Source organism: Diabrotica virgifera, chromosome 7 (genome assembly GCF_917563875.1).
Source record: "Diabrotica virgifera virgifera chromosome 7, PGI_DIABVI_V3a".
NCBI lineage: Eukaryota > Metazoa > Arthropoda > Insecta > Coleoptera > Chrysomelidae > Diabrotica > Diabrotica virgifera.
The window spans coordinates 87,265,498-87,285,624 of NC_065449.1; the positions used below are offsets into that span (position 1 = coordinate 87,265,498).

Genomic DNA, 20,127 nt, shown 5'->3' on the forward strand with positions numbered 1-20,127 from the left:
GCACCGTTAAATGTCGGTTACATTCAAACTAAGCGAGATATGGTGCAAAAAATATATGACTAATATACTTTAAGGAAAAATGAGAAGTACATACATTTAACCCCTCATTCACCAGAATTTAAATGCATTGTTTTTCTTTTGCAATACCTCTTAATATAGTGTTATTTCTACTTTTAAAAAGTTGGACGGGTAAAAAAAATTAGATCAAATTATAGAGCGCATTTTTAAATTTTCTTAAAATTCTTCCTTTTGCTCCATGCAATTCGAAAATAAAAATGTTCTATCCCCGAGAAGTGGTAAAAACCGCCCCCATAATAAAAGCGCCATAGTATATAGGATAGACTTTGAATTAGGAGATTGGGCTTTGGGCTACTCCCAAAATTTCATTCCAATCCATGCAGTAAAATGAAAATATTGTAAACTATTAATTTCTCAGAAAAATGGACTAATTTGAAATGAAAGTATGACTAATATTCTATTGATTTATGCAATAATCTATAGTGTGTCCCCTAACATTTTCTCAAATGCGGGAGTTAATGATGCGTAGAACCATAAAACATTTTCAAGTATACAAAGTGTTTCTAAAATATCAAAATAACGAGCAACTTTGTTATTTTTATAGAATGCCAGTATCTAGTACGATAACGATAATAGATCGGTACGATAAAGTTCTCGGGCGGCCCTTCCGTCCAGCGTTTTTTATATATCAACCAAAACTACTATTTCGATTTGTGAAAAGTAGGGTATTGTTAAATTTTCAGTATAATTTTTATACATTGAGCATTACACAATTAAGAAACGAAATTTATAAACTACTTCCTCAACGAATTTTATAATAAACACCCAGAAACAGAAGTTCAATGTAGGTATTCAGAATTTTATATTACAAATAATATATTTCTAAAAAGCTACTAGTACTATAATTAACGAACATAACATTCACTAGTCTTTAAAAAAACTTAAATTTAATTTAGCACAAAAACCAACAAAAAATGAAGGAAACAAATAAAATAAACTTGGAAACGTGCGTCTCCCTCGAACTTTCTCGTGCGCTACGGATCGCAAGGGACGAGAGTCGTACAAGACGAGGAGATTTGCAATCATAAACGCCTCGTCTACGGAGATAATGCCACAACGAAGGAACTTGAGTGGCAGGGAGAGATCTACACGACTGGGATCGAGTCGACTAGTTCGAGCGTCGCCCCATGTGCGGACGGCCTTAGAGTGCTGGTTTGCGCTCTCTGTTCTAAGTGAAAAATAAGACAGTTTTGCCTTCGCATTGCAAATGAATAAAAATTGTATACATTTTTATTTTAAATTATATTAGTTTTACTCCTTTGAGCAACTAGGTCCATTTTCCGTTGGAATTTACCAGCTGAACAGACGGGGTCGTGAATTGTAAGTTTTTGAATTCCCTCTTGTCTTCTTTTCTTCAGCATCCATCTGGCTTGCAATTTTTAGAAGCCATTGAGGTGTTACCAGGAAAATGATCCAATAAGTTTTTAATTAAATATCTTTTAGGAATATTTTTAATATTTTTCAATATTTTTTATATTTCTATTAGGTTGAAAACTTTGACTTTCAGTTGACAGATGTCGCTAGACACCTACTCCATAAACGTCAGTTGCAATGCGGGGATAAGCTCTCGGAGTTTCGTCACTTGGGGAGACACGGCACTTGCCCCAGTGTGTTTTTCGGACTGTTTGCTTTTGCTGCCAACATTTTACATTCACTACAAACCCTGAAGAGGACTAAATCCTAAACGGGGACAATCATTGAACGCATTTCTACATAGCATTATATCTATACAAGCAAATCAAACAATGATAGTAATCACTTGGGGAAGAGAGAAGCAAACCTAGGTCTCTCTGATGATGACTCCAAATAGAGTCGAAAATCGTCGATTTAGAGTGCTGGTTTGCGCTCTCTGTTCTAAGTGAAAAATAAGACAGTTTTGCCTTCGCATTGGAACTGAATAAAAATGGTATACATTTTTATTTTATTTAATAAAAATAAATTGAAGTGATCATTTAATTTCCATTTAATTTCTACAGTGGCTCATCCTAAATAGTCTTGTCGCCAGTGGGGGTACAACGGCCTCCTTTATTCAGATGGACTTACCCAAGTTTTTTTAATATATTTTGACCCGTAGAACACGAATGTTTTGGGTAACAGTAGATCCGGATGTCGATAAGATTGTTATAAACAAAGAACTTGAGGAATCACATAACAGCGATTTCTCGCAAAACAAAACATTTTTTTTGTATTCTTTGGGTCATTCTAAGCCAAAAATGTTTTTACAAGTTTTTCGTAGGATGCATAGTTTTCGACATAAACGCGGTTGAACTTTCAAAAAATCGAAAAATTTCAATTTTTGAACCCGAATAACTTTTGATTGAAAAATAAAATAGCAATTCTGATTACCGCATTTGAAAGTTCAAGTCAAATTCTATCGGTTTTGATTATTTTCATTGCTAAAAATTAATTTTTTTTTTGTTAAACAAAGCTATAAACACATAATGATTGAATGATGTTTTCAATGCATTTCCCATTTGAAATCGAACGAGTAGGCGCGCATACAAAATTTCGATGTACGTAGATTTACGTATAGACAAGGCGAAAACGGCGGGTTCGAAGGGAAAAATATTCCCATGAGATTTTTTTGCATAATCACATTCGTGAGACATCCCAGAATATGGTTCAAGGAGTCGCCCACGTGAAAAGTGGGCCAATTTTTTAATATTTTATTTTAATCAAATTGCAAGAATCAACATTTTTGGCCCGAACAATTTTTTCTTTAATTTTTTGGACCATTCTGGACAAAAAAGGTCTCTTATAATTTTTCTCTAAAGTTGATCGTTTTCGACTTATAACCAATTTATAATTGAAAAAAAACGAAAAATGGCGATTTTCAAGGCTTAATAACTCGGTTAAAAGTTATTATTATGAAAGTCAATATATGACTAAATCAAAGTTTAAAGCCCCCCCTACAAGATCCTGAAGAAATTTTTGTCATTATTTTATTACTAAGCTGTTATTTTTAAGTAATAATAATAAGCGCCATATACGTGTGCGGGGCTGTAAATGCTGAGTGCGAGAGAGAAGCCATTCCAGCAGTCCAATAATTGTGCATCTTACTCGCACTCACATTTACAGCAGCGTCAATACGATCTAACCACTCATTGTTATTAATTAAAAATAACAGCTTAGTAGTAAATTAATGGCACAGATTTCTTCAGGATCACGTAACGGCGACTTTATACTTTGAGTTAGTCACTTTCTGACTTTCAAAATAATAATTTTTGACCGAGTTAAAGTCTTAAAAATGGCCATTTTCGCGTTTTTCAAATTTTAACTTGCTTATAACTCGAAAAAGATCAACTTTAGAGAAAAATGATAAGAGACCTTTTTTGTCCAGAATGGCCCAAAAACCTACAAAAAATTAGTCCGGGCCAAAAATATTAATTTTTGCAATTTGATTAAAAAAAAAATTGTTCAAAAAAATTGGCCCACTTTTCTCGTGGGCGACTTCTTGAACCTTATTCTGGGATGTCTCACGAATGTGATTATGCAAAAATATCTCATGGGAATATTTTTCCCAACGAACCCGCCGTTTACGCCTTGTCTAGTACATTAAAACGCATGCATTGGGCACGGGAAACACTATGTGTTTATGGCTTTGTTTAGTAAATAAAAGACTTAATTTTTAGCAATGCAAATAATTAAAACCGATAGAATTTGACTTAAATTTTCAAGTGCAGTAAGCAGAATTGCTATTTTATTTTTTATCTACGACTGATACATAATATATGTATTATACTTGTGGTGTTTGCAATATAATGCCATATAATAATCCCTTAGGGATTAATAATGCGGGATTAATAGCTATTAATCCCTCTGGCACAACAATCTATTATATATATATATATATATATATATATATATATATATATATATATATATATATATATATATATTATATTAAATAAAGAGATAAACAGTAATGTACCATCTTCTTGTTCTACAGCAATCGAGATCCCAAATATTTGTATTAAAAACTCTACTAAAGTTAATGATGATTCTCAACCAATTCAGTTTATTAATTGTACTATTACTAATTTTAATGTTTTTAACAAATAAAGTTGTTCATTAAAAATCTTAAATTAATTAATTTGTCGTAGATAAAGTAGAGTATACTACTCGCAATAATGGCTCTCATTCCCTCGGAATGTTACTCCCTCGCCGCTAACGCGGCTCGGTTCGTAAATATTCCTCGGGAATAATAGCCATCATTATTGACTCGTGGTATAATCTACTATTAATCAAAAGTTATTCGGGTTTAAAAATTACACTTTTTCTATTTTTTGAAACTTCAACCACGTCTATCTCGAAAACTATGCATCCTATGAAAAAACTTGTAAGACCATTTTCTGCTGAGAATCACCCAAAAAATAAAAAAAATGTTTTGTTTTGCGAAAAATCGCTGTTATGTAATTCCCCAAGTTCTTTATTTATAACAATCTTATCGACATCCAGATCAACAGTTACCCAAAAAATTCGTGTTCTACGGGTCAAAATACATAAAAAAAACTTGGTTAAGTCCATTTGAATTAAGGAGGCCGTTGTACCCCCCCTGGCGACAGGACTAATAGATTTTTGTGAGTAAAAAAGCATTTTTCAGGACAGGAACAAACTATAGGTCTTACACTCTAGTACATGCTATAAAGTTTTTATTTACTTCATCATAATGGCATCTACACTCCTAGCGGAGTGATTGCCACCCTCTTTGGACTCTTCCGATTCGTTTGTTGCGGTGAATCAATCCGCATTAATATGTTGGTTTTAGAATTGGTTTTCTGACTTGGCATCTTACAATTTTTCTCCATTCGTTTCTATTTTTGCTTATGGTTATCCATTCTCTTACTCCCATCTTCTTAAGGTCCTCGACTATCTGGTTCTTCCATCTAGTTTTGGGTCTTCCTCGTGGTCTGCCTGATACATTGGTAGAGACCTCGAGGCCTCCATTTGATCTTTTATTTACTTAGTGCATTCAAATATTGTTTTATTATCATGGAACGATATCATTTAACTTTGAATGAGATAAGTAAGGCTGTAGACCTTCTTCAGTGTGGAATGCGGCAAACTAATGCAGTTGAGCTCATAGGAGTTCCTTAAAGTGTTACAAGTTAATTTTGGCGGCATTTTTTGACACTGGAAGTCCAGCCTAACGTCATCTAGGACGTGAGCGCGCTACAACTGCAGCTCAAGAACGATTTTTATTGTTAACCTCTAGAAGACAACCAACAATTATAGCACCTGAATTGGTTAGCGACTTGTAGAGGACACACACCAGCTAGCCATAGGCTGTGATACTGTAGGAAATAGTCTCCATGAACCCAATCTCCATAACCTAAGATCACTGAGATATCCACTTATCTCCAGAGGCAATCAAGCTGCAAGATTAGAGTGGTGTCAAGAATATCAAAACTGGGATGCAAATGATTGGGCTACATTTTTATTCTCCGACCATTCTAGATTTGGATTTCATCCATATTCTCGTCGAGTAAGAGTGTGGAAACGATCTGGAAATGTAGAACGCTTAAAACATGTTTCGGGCCTCGATTTTTGACCCTTCGCTTCGTTATCGAACGTATTCGTTTCGTATATGTTTAGTATACGAAGCGAATACGTTTGACCCTTCGCTTCGTTATCAAACGTATTCGCTTCGTATACTAAACATATACGAAACGAATACGTTCGATAACGAAGCGAAGGGTCAAAAATCGAGGCCCGAAACATGTTTTAAGCGTTCTACATTTCCAGATGTTTACACATACAGATGTGGTGCAGTAATGGTATTGAGTGGAATAATAGTCGGTAGCAGAACGGACCTCGTTTTCCCAAACCGCTTACAGCAATACCTCGACCCCATTCTGCAACCTATCGTTCATCCTTTTGCTGATGCGGTTGGTCAAAACTTCCACCTCATGCATGATAATGCTCGTTCATATGTCGCACGCCCAGTGACATACTGGCTTAGCAACGAAGGTATTGATGTGTTGCCTTTGCCATCATAATCCCCCGACCTGAATCCCATCGAGCATGTATGGGACATGCTTCAACAAGGAATTACTCAACATATGGGTAACATATACACGCCATTTCGTTTCTGAGAACGTCTGATAAAAGAATGGGCAAATGTAGGGTTAAGGATCCTATTATGAGACCCGTTCCTAATATGAGACCTCTGTCTCTAGAGTCTTGTAAGTGCTGCAGCCTGGTGAGTGGGGTAAAAACTTATTTCTGGTAGTGTTTCGAGTAGGCTGTGAAAAGATCGAGTGTCTGTGATTTAGTATTACCAGTCAGTGAAGTTTTTAAGATTTTTTGCGAGTCAAAAGTTTATTGATCGGTGTAGCTCAAACTGAATTTTTATTTTTAAGGTGAGAAAAAAAATCACATTAGTAATTAGTTGATAGCTACTTAAATTGATTACAGAAACACGCAATTATAGTGGCATAAAAACCAATCCTAAACTCAAAATACGGACTAAACAGTTCACACGGGTTGCTCCTAATATGAGACCCTCAAGTTTGCCTAATATGAGATAGGGTACTGTAATGTTTTGAGTATAACATTATGTCTTTTTACTATTTTATTGGGAAATAAGCCACAATTTAAGTTAAAAATCAAATTTATTGACGTTTATACTTCCAATTTTTATTTTTAACTTAAATTGTGGCTTATTTCCCAATAAAATAGTTTGTAATATGCCACAAAGAAACAGCTTCAGAACAATAGAATCATGTCTACAGCATGTAATACAGTTTATATCCAGAACAATGTGTTAAAATAATTTTTGTATCACCTTTTTAACCTGTACCTATAACGTGGTGTCTCATATTAGGATACCACATAGTCTCATATTAAGACACCTTTTTTTAAGTTGGGAATGTTGACATTTTTAAAAAAATAATTTATTGGTAAAAAAATGTTGGTTTAAAATTAATTTTGAACCTGTTGCAATATAATAGCATAATTATCTGATATCTGACATGTATCTAATTTAAGACTTCTTGAATCCATAAACTATACGATTGCCAAGAGTTTTAAAAAAGGGTCTCATATTTGGATCCATTACCCTACCTCAACAGAATATCGACAAACTCATTTTGTCTATTAACGACAGGTATAGAGGCTTAATAAAATGACCTTTTTTTTAATTGTTTCTCTCGGTATTTTTGACATTTCAACAAATTTGTTGTATATTAATTACTACTAAACACTACAAAACGATTAATATTTATCCAAAGTAATTGAATGAAGAAGAAATTACGTCTCTTTTTAAAAATATTCCTAGACTTTTCCAACGTTTGTAGTAGGTAGAGAGTCGTTTATCCTTTATTTCAAATAACCGTTACCTTAATGCAAAGTGTGTATCAATATTTAATCACTTTTTAACACTTTAGTTCTAATAAAGACACTATGTAACTCCGTTACCTTTAGACAAGACACAAAGATTAACATTACAGTTTTCAAATATGTACTTAAGGTTTCTTGTTGCATTCTTGATTTTTGGCATTGTACAAACAAATCTATTGGACACTAGCCAACATTTTCAATCCCGTCAAAAACGAGCTCTAATTTGGGGTGATGCTGGTATTAACTGGGTTCAGGTAATTATTTTTGTTTTATTTAAATTAAGATAAATGTAGATATAATCATGCCCGCCGAGAGGGGCGTACAGCCGGTACATTTTACCGGGGCCCGGCGATGTAAGGGGTCCGGCGTCGACCAGATCCAAGAAATAATTTTTTCCGTTTTTTTGCTCTTTACTTTATATGTATCATGCGTTTAATTAATACTCGGCTATTTAATACGACCTTTATCTCTATGATGAAGATGACGTCAATACGGGTCAATATTAAGACGTCTCTATTCCAAGATGAAGATGACGTCAATATTAAGAAAAAATTGATATATTATATTGCGCGAGGTTTATGACGAAGACCATCAGTGAAGAATTGATAGATGCAATTTTTCATTTTAGAGCGATATACAAGGGTAATATTGGTGAATCTCAACTTTCTCCAATAGATTTACTTAATAAAATTAAACATCTCAAATTGGAATCATTATTTCCTGATTATTCTCATTATTGCGTTATGGGAGTAGGTTCAAAATCTTGGTCCAATGCTATTTAAATGCATTCATTTTTTTTTCGAATCCTGAAAAAACTAATAAATATTTTTGAAAAAATTAAAAAGATTACATTATTACCGAGGGCCGGAAGTCCCTTTGTGTTCTACGGGTCAAAATACATAAAAAAAACTTGGGTAAGTCTATCTGAATTAAGGAGGCCGTTGTACCCCCCCTGGCGACAGGACTAACCAGCAAATTGTAAGAATGTTTATCAAACAATCCTGCAAAAAAAAAATCATCATTTATGACTACAATTATGCGCACTCCATAGGGGGGGACGCACGCAATATACAGAGTCACAGAATATACCCTCACCGCTGAATTTTGCAGTATTGTTTGATAAAAATATTTATAATTAAAGGGTAATATTTTCCGACAAATTTTTAAGGGTACTCCAGTTGTCGGACGTACGAAAGTTTAAAAACATCTATATTTACGAAATGCCCCCTCCCGAAAATTTTCTGAAATAAAAAAATTGTCCGACTCGGCATGAATAACTAAATACAAAAAGTCTCATGAGAGACGTAATGATTTTTTTTTAATGGTGGGCCCAGTGGGCGCAAGACGTATAGTCTCTAAGTAACTATATTAGCTCTTTATTCCCCTCATTTCATTTTAGTCCTATTGACATCTCTAGGTTAATCAGATCTTTGTTTTGTACAAATCAATTCGGCTTAGAGCTTATTTTTGAACTACTTATAACAACTATCAGGAGGCAATAATCTATACCTTGAAAGGCCGAATGACAAATTTTGAACAAAAAATGGCGAATTATTATATTTTCGATGCGTATTACACCGAACTTTACAAATCTAATTAAATAAATTATTTCCATTATCAGTTTTATTTTCTCTAAATATATTAGGAAGTATTTGGCCCAGACTCGTGTTTCGTATAGTATTAAATAATAGTTATTTATATGTATCAAGGGCATTAATAGATGTTTATTAGCCCGATCAAAGAACAATCTGACCCTAAAAAAAATAAAAGAATAAAAATTTGGGAATAGGTAGTTGAAATTGACTATTATTATATAAGAAAAAGTTTGCAATTCTACACCCCCTCCATTTTACAAAAATTGAGGGGAATACCCCCTCTCGAAGATGAAAAATATACATTCAAAATAAGTCCGGAATTGGATAAAATGCCTAATTCTAAGCTACTTTTATTCTATAGAGTTTTGTCCCTAGGTTAATAGTTTTCGAGTTATTTGCAAGTGAATATGTTCATTTTTAACAGAAAAAAACATGTTTTTGGACTGTTTTTCTGAGATAACTCAAAAAGTAAGTATTTTAGTGAAAAAATATTCTTAGCAAAAATATAGTTTATAAAAAACTGAAAAAATGGTGTATGCTTGAGGTCTGTAGACCCAGTAGAAGCAGAGTTGTAGCTAATGAAAAGTAGCTTCTTCTTCATCAAATTCCAAATCAAATATTTTAATTTGAAATAGCCCAAAACCGGAGCACTTTTCGGGGAAAATTCATTTGAACTTTTTTAAAGTGTTTAAAAAAAAGTTTATTTTTGTTTTTTAAAAAAACTTTTAACATTAAAAGTAAGTGAATTACGCTGAAAATATTGCTGGTCCCTTTTATTTTTTGGTAAAAAAAATCGCGAAAATCACCCCCTAATTAGCATCACAAATAAATTTTATCATTACCACTTCACAAGTTACTTTGCTTATGCATTATTTATATGATCTGTAAGTTTCATCCGTCCAAAATGCTTATTTTTGAAAAAGCTGTAGTTAAAATGGCTTGAACGAATAACTAATCAAGAGTTTAGGCAAATTTTGAAGAGCCATAGCATAACCAATTTTGTCTAACAAGAAAACAAAAAAGAAAAAATATTCAGAAAAGCAAAACATACATTTTATCACTCTTTAAGATTTTTGGTATTACTAATAATTTTTAAGTTATTTCCATGAACAATTCCATTTTTTTTTTCAAAATTAAAAAATGTTTTATTTTAAACCCAATTTTTTTAAATGAGGACTTTGAACCAATGAAACTTATAGATAATATAAACCATACATAAATAAAGTAACTTGTGAAGCGGTAACGATTAAATTTATTTGGGAAGCTAATTAGGGGGTGATTTTTGCGATTTTTGTACCAAAAAGTAAAAGGGACCAACAATATTTTGAGCGTAACTCACTTATTTTTAATGTTAGAAGTTTTTTTTTAAAACAAAAATAAACTTATTTTTAATACTTTCAAAAAGTTGTAATGAATTTTCCCCGAAAAGTGCTTTGTTTTTTTGTTATTTCACATTGAAATATTCGATTTGGAATTTGACGAAGAAGAACCTACTTTTCATTAGCTACAACTCTGCTTCTACTGGGTCTACAGACCTCACGCGTACACCATTTTTTCGATTTTTTTATAAGCTATATTTTGATCAAGAATATTTTTTTGCTAGAATACTTACTTTTTGAGTTATCTGCGAAAAACCGTAAAAAACATGTTTTTTTTGTTAAAATGAACATATTCACTCGCAAATAACTTGAAAATTATTATTGACTTAGTGAAAAAACTCTATAGAACAAAAGTTGCTTAGAATTAGTCATTTTATCCAATTCCGGGCCTATTTTAAACGTATATTTTTTCACTCCCGAGAAAATATTTTTCACCCTGTATTTCCCAATTTTTGTAAAATTTAGGGAATGTAGAATTGTAAACTTTTTCATATATGTATAATAATAGACAATTTCAACTACCTATTCCCAAATTTTCATCCTTCCTTTAGTTTTTGGAGGTTTTCGTAAAATTTTGTGTTCCCTGATCGGGCTTTATACCCTATGAGCGACAAGATTATAAACTCGAGGGCCTCTGGCCCGAGAATTTATATGTCGTCCGAGGGTATAAACATCTAATAATACACGTGGTGCATACAAAACTTTATGTCATACCGGTTCGTTGCATCAATTAAAGTTTTAATTTTATTTTATGTTAATTAGAAGTAATATTGTATCGCAGCAGGTATTCACTACCGTTGCTAGGAAAGTCATGGTGGTTAGCAATTTGTTATTAACGTAAACAAAGTTTTTCTAAGTGATATTCTCAACAAAAAAATTCAGAATGCAAGAAAAATTCGATGTTTTTGAAGAAATAGTTAAAAAAGCTAAAAACGCGACTAAGAATCTGTTACCGGAAAAATTCAAAGAAACGTACGACAAGGAATACGCTAAATTTTAACAATGGATGGCAGAAAATAATACTGAATGCGTAAATGTTTGATTTTTGTTATTTCCTATTGCAATAATTTCTTTATGCCAGCGCAGGCATAAAGTATAGCATTATGCCCGCGCGGGCATAAAGTATACAATGATGTGGTTCGTAACTAAGTAATATATACACAATATTAAACCGGTATGACATAAACAGTTATTTATGTATTAACCCTTAAACGCCCAAGGGTGGGTAAAAAATGTCCACCTAATGCATATTCCCTTGTAACATATTTATTACGTGTTTAAAAATTTTCCAAAAATTATTTATTGTTAAAAAGACAGCCTTTTATCGAAGGTTAAGTTGGTTCTACCGATATTTTTGAAATTAAAGTAATATCTTGAGTTAAATATGGGTGGGTATAAAAAGTACATCCTTGGCAAAACTTGTTATTAAAGGTTTCTATATAATTTCTCGTTGGTAGGAACATAATCCATATAATTATCGACGTATAATTACTAATCTACATAATTATCTGTCAATGAGGAGGCTGAAAGGAAGATTGTGGAGAAAATCGATAAATCTGAATTACTGGCTTTTACTGGTATGTTAATTTTGATGTATAGTGTAACTTTGTTATAAAGTTTGTAATTTTTTTATATTAATATTTTATAAAATGCTGTGTTTATTAAGCATAAGATTCTTAAGTTTAATCCATTTTCAACAACTCTTAATAAATATATTATTAGCTATGTTCAAGGTGGACATTTTTTACCCACCCTTGGGCGTACATGGAACGTAAAAAAGGTTGGGCGTTTAAGGGTTAAGAGCGAAAAGTGATACATTATTGCTTAAGAGTAATAGTTACAGACCAAGAGGCAGCGCTGAAAAATCTCTTTGAATTTACTAAAGCTAAATTTTTTCACAGTTGATTACTGTGAGTGTGTAGAGAAACATACTGCGGTCGGTCAAGCGAAACGTAGAACAGGGGTTACTGAGAGGGTATCAAAGTTGCTTTCCTACGAAGGTAATTATTTCCATTTACTAAGGCTGAAAATCAGTTCACACATTCTAAATTAAATATAAATAAAAGTTATTATTGTCGGTCAGCTATATCACGGGACAGAGCCGGTTGGTCGGCCCCAATAGTCGATTGAGGAAATAAAGCATTTTGGCTCGTAACTTTTTCGTCCAGCATGTATTTTCTTGAAATTTTCACAGAAGGTAGGGAATAGCCCAAGGATCATTTTATATATCATGCCGCTATCATACGCTAAAATCTTGGGGGTGGTTGCCACCCCATCTCGGGGGGTGGGAATTTTTCATTACATTTTAACCATGTAATTTGATGGAAAAGGTGATTCTAAGAAAAAAACGTTTTTTACATTTTCTTCGTAAAACTAATATTTTTCGAGTTATTCGCACTTGAAAATAACAGTTTTTCGACGAAAAAAAACGACTTATTTAGAGGGTTTTTTGAGAATACCTCGAAAAATATGCATTTAATCAAAAAAACTGTAGATATCGAAATTGTATCTTTTAGTAACAGAAACCAAATTCTTTTCCTATAATATCTTTAAAACCAATACAAACCGAGATACGGCATGTTAAAAGTTAGCTTTTTTCGTCAAATGCACAATTTGAAATATTCAAAGCCAAATAATGGCAAAAATTTGCATTTTTCGAGGAAAACTTAAATAATCTTTTTTAAGCATATAATTAGACCTTTCAAAAAAAAAGTTTCTAGCATGAAAATTAAGCGACTTACAAAAAAATATCAGTACCTGCTTTTCTCTCCGAAAAAGTCAGTGAAAACAACCCCCTAACTACCTTCCTAATTCAAAATTGGTCTTTAACTTTTTGTAGTTCCTTTTATTTTTTATATATTATCAATACACTCAAGGAGTTTGACCTATTTAAAATGCCTAATTTTGGAAAAATTGAAGTTTAAAGAAAAATTGATTTTTTGCAATTTGGTATTTTTCACCATTTACTTCAAAATATCTCCGAAAACACTGAAGATATGAAAAAAAATTATATACTACTAAATTGTAGCTTTTTTAATGACTAAAATTACTCTCAATCACCCAGACAAATAAAAAAATAACACTGGGAGAACTTTCCAAGACAGATAACACACGACTTCCACGGAACACAAAGAGGAATATAAAGAATAACTAGAGGACAAAGAAAAGAGATGAACGAGCTAATAAAAACTAGGCACATTCAGAACGAAACGTGAGCTGACTACTTTCTATTCCTATTTACTAAAGGTGACGATAATGAACCATCAATACCAGAAGTGACGACAATCAAAGAAATAAACATTAAGCAAAGAGAATAGGGAAAGCTTTAGGGATATTAAGAAATAGAAAATCACCAAGAGGGGACAAAACATCCAACGCACTTCTAAAGTACGGGGAACCAGATCTGACCAAACAACTCCGATCGATTAAAACCGATCGAAAAAATAATTGAACAAAAAAATCAAAACACCGCAAGACTGGAGATCAAGCATACTAATACATCTCTTCGAAAAGAGAAACAAATTGTACATGGAGAACTACAGTAGAATTAGTTTATTAAAAACGACACCAAAATTAACAACCAGAGTGATAACAAATAGACTGCATGAAATTATAACACTAGCAGAAGAACAACAAGGATTTAGATTGAGAAAATCATGCTCGGACGCTATATTTGTAATAAGGCAAAAGAAATCATCAGAATTCAACAAAACGGCAAATTTAGGTTTTGTGGACCTTAAGGAGGTATTTAACAGGGTCAAATAGAGGATGTTATCCACTTTGGTACGCAAAAGGTATACCTTCTTCTTCTGCGGCACTACAGCCCAAATTAAGTCTTGACCTCCTTTATTTTTGGCCTCTACCCTTATTTGTCTGTGGCTGCTCTTCTCCATACACGGACTCCTACAAGGAGTTGTGCGTCGCTATTAACTGTCTTCCCAGCGCTTTCTTGACTTTCCAACCGGTCTCTTTCCCTGCATTCTAGCATTTAGTGCTCTTTTTGGTAGCCTATGCTCTCCCATTCTGATCACATGTCCGGCCCATTGCAATCTTTGTATTCTAATAAAGTCTGACAGGGATGTTTTCTTATAAAGTTGATAAATCTCGTTGTTGTATCGACTTCTGAAGATTCCGTTTTCCGTCACAGGTTCTAGTATTCTCCTCAGTACTTTCCTTTCGAATGTGTCGAGTTTGTTTTTGGATGTTTCTTTCAGAACCCATGCTTCACTGCCATAGCATGCTATTGGTCGAATTAAGGTTTTAAAGAGGGCTACCTACCTCTAGGAATAATCAAAGCAATCTAAAATATCTATCAGAACAATATAATAATAGTAAAAGTACAGAACTATTATTTTACGCCTTGCATTCATTATATTATTGACTGATTAATTCTAATTGGGAAAATCTATTTCTCTCCGATATGGGTAATTTTATTGACACTTTTATTTACTTTAGTAGTTTTCAATATCAAATCGGCCAGAAATAGTGAAACAGAGTATAGATATAAGTATTATTTTATTACCAGAGAACGGCAGTTCTCGCCAGTGGCGCACAACCCCCCTACACGAGACACTATATATACACGAAATTTTCGATTTTCTAAATCTGACTGAATTAAAAATTGGATTAAGTCCCATTTTAAAGTTCAGGAAAAAACTCACCCATCCATATATCAACCATCCATTTTGGTCCAATGGTGTGGATTTTACGGCCCTTCCTATTTATTGTCTGTTTTTCGTTCTCGTCCCCAAAACTCCCAAAAATTTCGAAAATTTAAGTCCGACCTTTGAGGCTTCTGATAGTACTAATCATTACCTTTCCAACGCATGTTCATACATTTAATTTATAAATAACTTTGAAAAACTCCTGATACAAGAATAAAAAACCGCTAAACGCCGTAAAAATGAGTGGCGCATACAATATTCCAGCTAAAAAAGATCTGATATAAATATTACGTGGCGCGAAAATGTATTTTCATTTTGATGCAAAACAAAATTCTAGCTTTATTTTAAAAGATTTTTCATAATATTTGCTAAATTTGAAGTGAACGCGCCACAAAAGAGTTTCAAAATTCAAACTGTATCAAAGTTACTCTTTTGTGGCGTGTTTTACTTTAAATTTAGCAAATATTATGGAAAAATATTTTAAAATAAAACTAGAATTTTGTTTTACATTAAAATAAAAATACATTTTCGCGCCACGTAATATTTATATCAGATCTTTTGTAGCTGGAATATTGTATGCGCCACTCATTTTTACGGCTTTTAGCGGTTTTTTATTCTTGTATTAAATCGACACAAAATATAATATATTTCTTTTATACCTTGTAGTTTATTTTTGGATTGGGTCTTCCCATTGAAGTTGAACGACATGCTATAACATTAGGATCTGTATTTAAAGCTTTTTATTTATTACCAACAAATGCTTCATCTTATACGGAACCTGCTATAGGAGTTGTAGCTAAACGATCTACATCAAGATGGACCTTCTACGAAATTTTAGAGAACATGATTGCCAGGTAAGGTGTTAATAAAATTAATATCACTTACAATAAATGAAGTACTTCGATCAATTTTTGAATCATGTCACGCAATAGAAAGCTTTATCCTAGTATGATCAAATAATGTCGGAAGTTTGGTTCATGTTCATTTTTTGTACGTTACTGTTGCTTTCTTATTGCCTAAGTAAAGTCTATTTGGTGAATTTACACGGTTTTCAGATTAAGTAAAAAAACATATATTCAACTTGTCATCTGTACAAATAATCTATAGAGGTTAGTATTATATCTTAAAACGAAACACATTCTGAAGGAAACATGGGCAGACTACTTTCGATCTCTATTTGCTAAAGGTGACGATAATAAACCACCAACACCTAAAGTGATAAAGGAAGCATTAAGGAAATTATAAAATATAAATTCGCTAGCAGAGAACAGAATATGGAATGAACTCGAAGTATGGAGGACAAGATCTGACCAAACGATTGTTAAAACTAATACAAAAATAATAGTGCAGTCACTGAAGATGGATATGAGCTCTTACTTCTGATTTCGTTGAACCTCCATCGATTTGCATGAAAACTGGTAAGTGGTTAGAGGATATCTCAAGGAACAAAATTGACATGGTGCCAACTTGCGCTTTTACCCTGGGGGTGGATGCTACCCCTTTTTGGGGATGAAAATTATTTTATTAAAAATAACCCCATAATTCGATAGAGGACTAAGTTCTAAGCACATTGTGTTATGTAAAGTTATTTAAATAAATCAAAACTTTTTGAGTTATTAAAGATCAAAGATTTTAATTTTTCGTGAGAAAAATGCATGTTTTTAACCGATTTTTAATAAATAACTCAAAAGCTATGAGTTGCTACAAAAAAGTTATTACCGCCAAAATTAAAGCTGATAAAAAATTAAATAAAGTCCTTTTTAGAAAAACCTTTTAGTTTTAACTAAAAGTGAGTTATAGATAATTGAATGTATATTTTTTCGGCAAGTACCCAAATCTAAGTATTCAAGTTTAAATAACGGGAAAATGATGCATTTTATAACATAAACTTATTTAACATTTGTCAAATTACTTAGCAATACCTATCAAATGAGCCCCCGAACAAGTTGATATCATTAAAATTTATGCTCCAAAAAGTTTTCAAAATTTATCTCTTAAAAATTTTTCTACAAAATGCTATTGTTTTTTTATATAAATCCGTTAATTTTTACGATATCAGGTTCACCAAAAACCATTTGAAAGATAATTCCAAGGGCTATTGATTAGCGTTGAATCTTTTAAACCCCTTACTTTTTTAAAAATAAAATGTTAAATGACCTCGGTTACATGGTTCTCTCCGGTAAAAATTGTTGAAATGATTATTTATAGTACTATAAAGAAATTCTTGTAACGATTACCCTAAATTTTAATTTTTGTGGAAATGGCGCATGTTTTATTTTTCACTTTTTACTAAAAAAATCGAAAGGGTTCTCTTATTTTCATCATAACTTGCTTAATTTTGATGCTATTAACTGTTTTTGGAGCTTATTTGATAGGTTAACTATTTAGATGGGAAATAACAATTACATTGAAAAAATGATTTTATTAACGTTTCGAAGCCCAAATCGGGTTTCGTTGTCAAAATACAAAATACTACTAAAATAAACAAAAATATTGTCGCTAAGTAAAAAAATTCTTCTAATTATTTATTTAATCTGACTCATTTATATTGGCAATTCAGACGTATATTATACATTTTAAAGTAGAAGACTTTAAAATAATATCGCCATATTTATGAGTTGCGTTCCTGGGACGACTTTACTAAAAGATAGTTCATTCGATTACATAAAATCAATCCCAACTCAAGAATATCCGTCACAAAAAAATCATAGCATGTGATCTTTCTTTAAAAAGACAACCAAATGCAACGATGACAGTAAAATTCTCGCGTTAGAGATTCCCTAGTAAATCACTAGGGAAAACCAGGAAAAAACCTCGTGATACTATCCCGACATCGTAAGTATTTGGTCTTACATTTAACTTACTTTTAAAAAACTAATACCAAATTCTGACTTCAATATGTTTAAATTATAAATAATATTAATAATACATAGATATACAAGTAATACTAAAATATAACATTTATACTAAGTCGATATGTTATTGACTTACTAATCGTGGTTTTTTCTTTCTATTGACTTCCTCTTTCAGTATGGGTAACCACATCCTACTGATCCTACTACCGAGGAATTTGCGACACAATTGGTTTCATTTAGCATAATTAGATATTTAATAGGTATTCTGAACTACTTTGACAAGCGTTAAGCAGGTATATTTTATAAAATGCATCGTTTTCCCGTTATTTATATTTGAGTTCTTTGGATTTGAGTACTCGTCGAAAAAAAAATATACATTCAATTACCCATAACTCACTTTGAATTAATATTAGGTTAGTTATTTAAGTAAGCAGTGTATTTAATCTTTTAATATCTTCAATTTTGGTAATAATAACTTTTTTGTAAAAGCTTACAGTTTTTGAGTTATAAGTGAAAAACAGCTTTAAAATATGCATTTTTTACGAAAAAATAAAATCTTTGTTCTTTAATAACTCAAAAAGTTATGATTTATATTAATAGTTTTATATAACAAATTTTGCTTAGAATTTGTCCCTCTATCTATTTATGGTATTATTTTTAACAAAATAATTTTCACCCCTGACAAGGGGTGGCATCGACCCCCAGAGTAAAAGCGCAAGTTGGCATCATGTCACATTTGTTCCTTGAGGTATTCTCTAACTGCTCACCCATTTTCATGAAAATCGATGGAGGTTCAACGAAATCGGAGGTGAAAACCTTCAGAAACTGCACTATAATGGAGATATACAATAACGACAAGAATGGGGATCAAGAATCCTAATACACGGAGAATTACAGATAAATTAATTTATTAAACACAACATTAAAATTAACAACCAAAGTGATAACAAACAATCTGAATTAAATTATAACTTTGACGGAAGAAAAACAAGGTTTTAGGTCGGGAAGATCATGCACCGACGCCATATTTACACAGATTAACATAAAAATGTTAATCTGTGATATTTATAACGAGGCAACTTCAAGAGAAATTATTAGAATACAGCAAACCGACATATTTATATTTCGTTGATCTTAAAAAAGCATTTGACAAATTTAAGGATGTTATCCCTTTAATGACCTGAAGAAACACACTGGGTCAAATTGGATGCAAGTTGTCCAAGATAGAGGGGCATGGAAGAAGGAAGAAGAGGCCTATATCCAAGGATGGATGTTTAGGGCTGATTAGATAGATAGATCCTTTTAATTTACGGAAGAGAGGTACATCTGAGAATAATTAAAACGATCGAAAATATTTACCAGAACAACACAGTAAAAGTAGAAGAAGAACTAACGGACCCAATCGAAGCTGGCAATGGGATAAGACAGAGGGATTCTCTGAGTCCTCTGTTGTTCAAGGACTAAAAAAGGAAGAGAGCAACCTAAAATAATCTGCTATGCAAACGATGCAAGACTAATCTCTCAAAATAACAACGATGTGCATCGTATGCTGCACCTATTTAATATAACCGCCAGAAAATTTAACATGTTAATCCCCAAAAAGAAACAAAATGCTTGGTTATAATATCAAATCTAAGATGTAAAGTAGAGCTGGAGGGCCAGAAAATAGAACAAGTGTTGGACTATAAATATCTAGACATCACACTATCTAGCTACGGAAAGCGCGAAACAGAAATGGAAGATCAAGTGAATAGAGCAGACAGTATCGCATGATGCCGGAATGAAACAATATGAAGAAATTTAAATATCGGAAAAGAAATAAAAGGCAGAATTTATAAAACAGTCATCAGACCAATCATGGCATACACGGCAGAAACACGACCTGACACAGAGAGGATAAAAAAATGCTAGAATAACTACGTAAGAAAGAGAAGAGTAATGACGAATGACAACAAATATATTAGTAAGGACGACGAGAGATGGTTCCCCAATAAGAAGACGACCAGTGGGAAGACCGCGAAAACGATGGAACGACAACTTTCTGGAGTCATATTGAAAGAAAAAAGATAGAGTCATGTTTACACAAAATGAAGAAGAAGAAAAATAGGAAGAAGGTTGGTATCTTTCAGTGGGTAACAACCTTAGAAGACTAGCTGTTGAACTATTAACGTTTTTAAACGCAAGCAATACACATGTGCTTACTAAAAATATTTTA

The 20,127-nt window shown here is 32.5% G+C and overlaps 1 protein-coding gene across 1 annotated transcript in view; it reads left to right on the top strand.

Moving 5' to 3' along the window:
* The first annotated feature begins 7,467 nt into the window (after positions 1-7,467).
* The window catches only part of LOC114329643 (uncharacterized), a 33,340-nt gene continuing 20,680 nt past the window's right edge, over positions 7,468-20,127 (top strand). The window contains exons 1-2 of the mRNA XM_028278820.2: positions 7,468-7,673; positions 15,724-15,911. Coding sequence (XP_028134621.1) covers positions 7,539-7,673; positions 15,724-15,911 — 323 coding nt within the window. The 5' untranslated portion in view covers positions 7,468-7,538. The remainder of the gene's footprint in view (positions 7,674-15,723; positions 15,912-20,127) is intronic.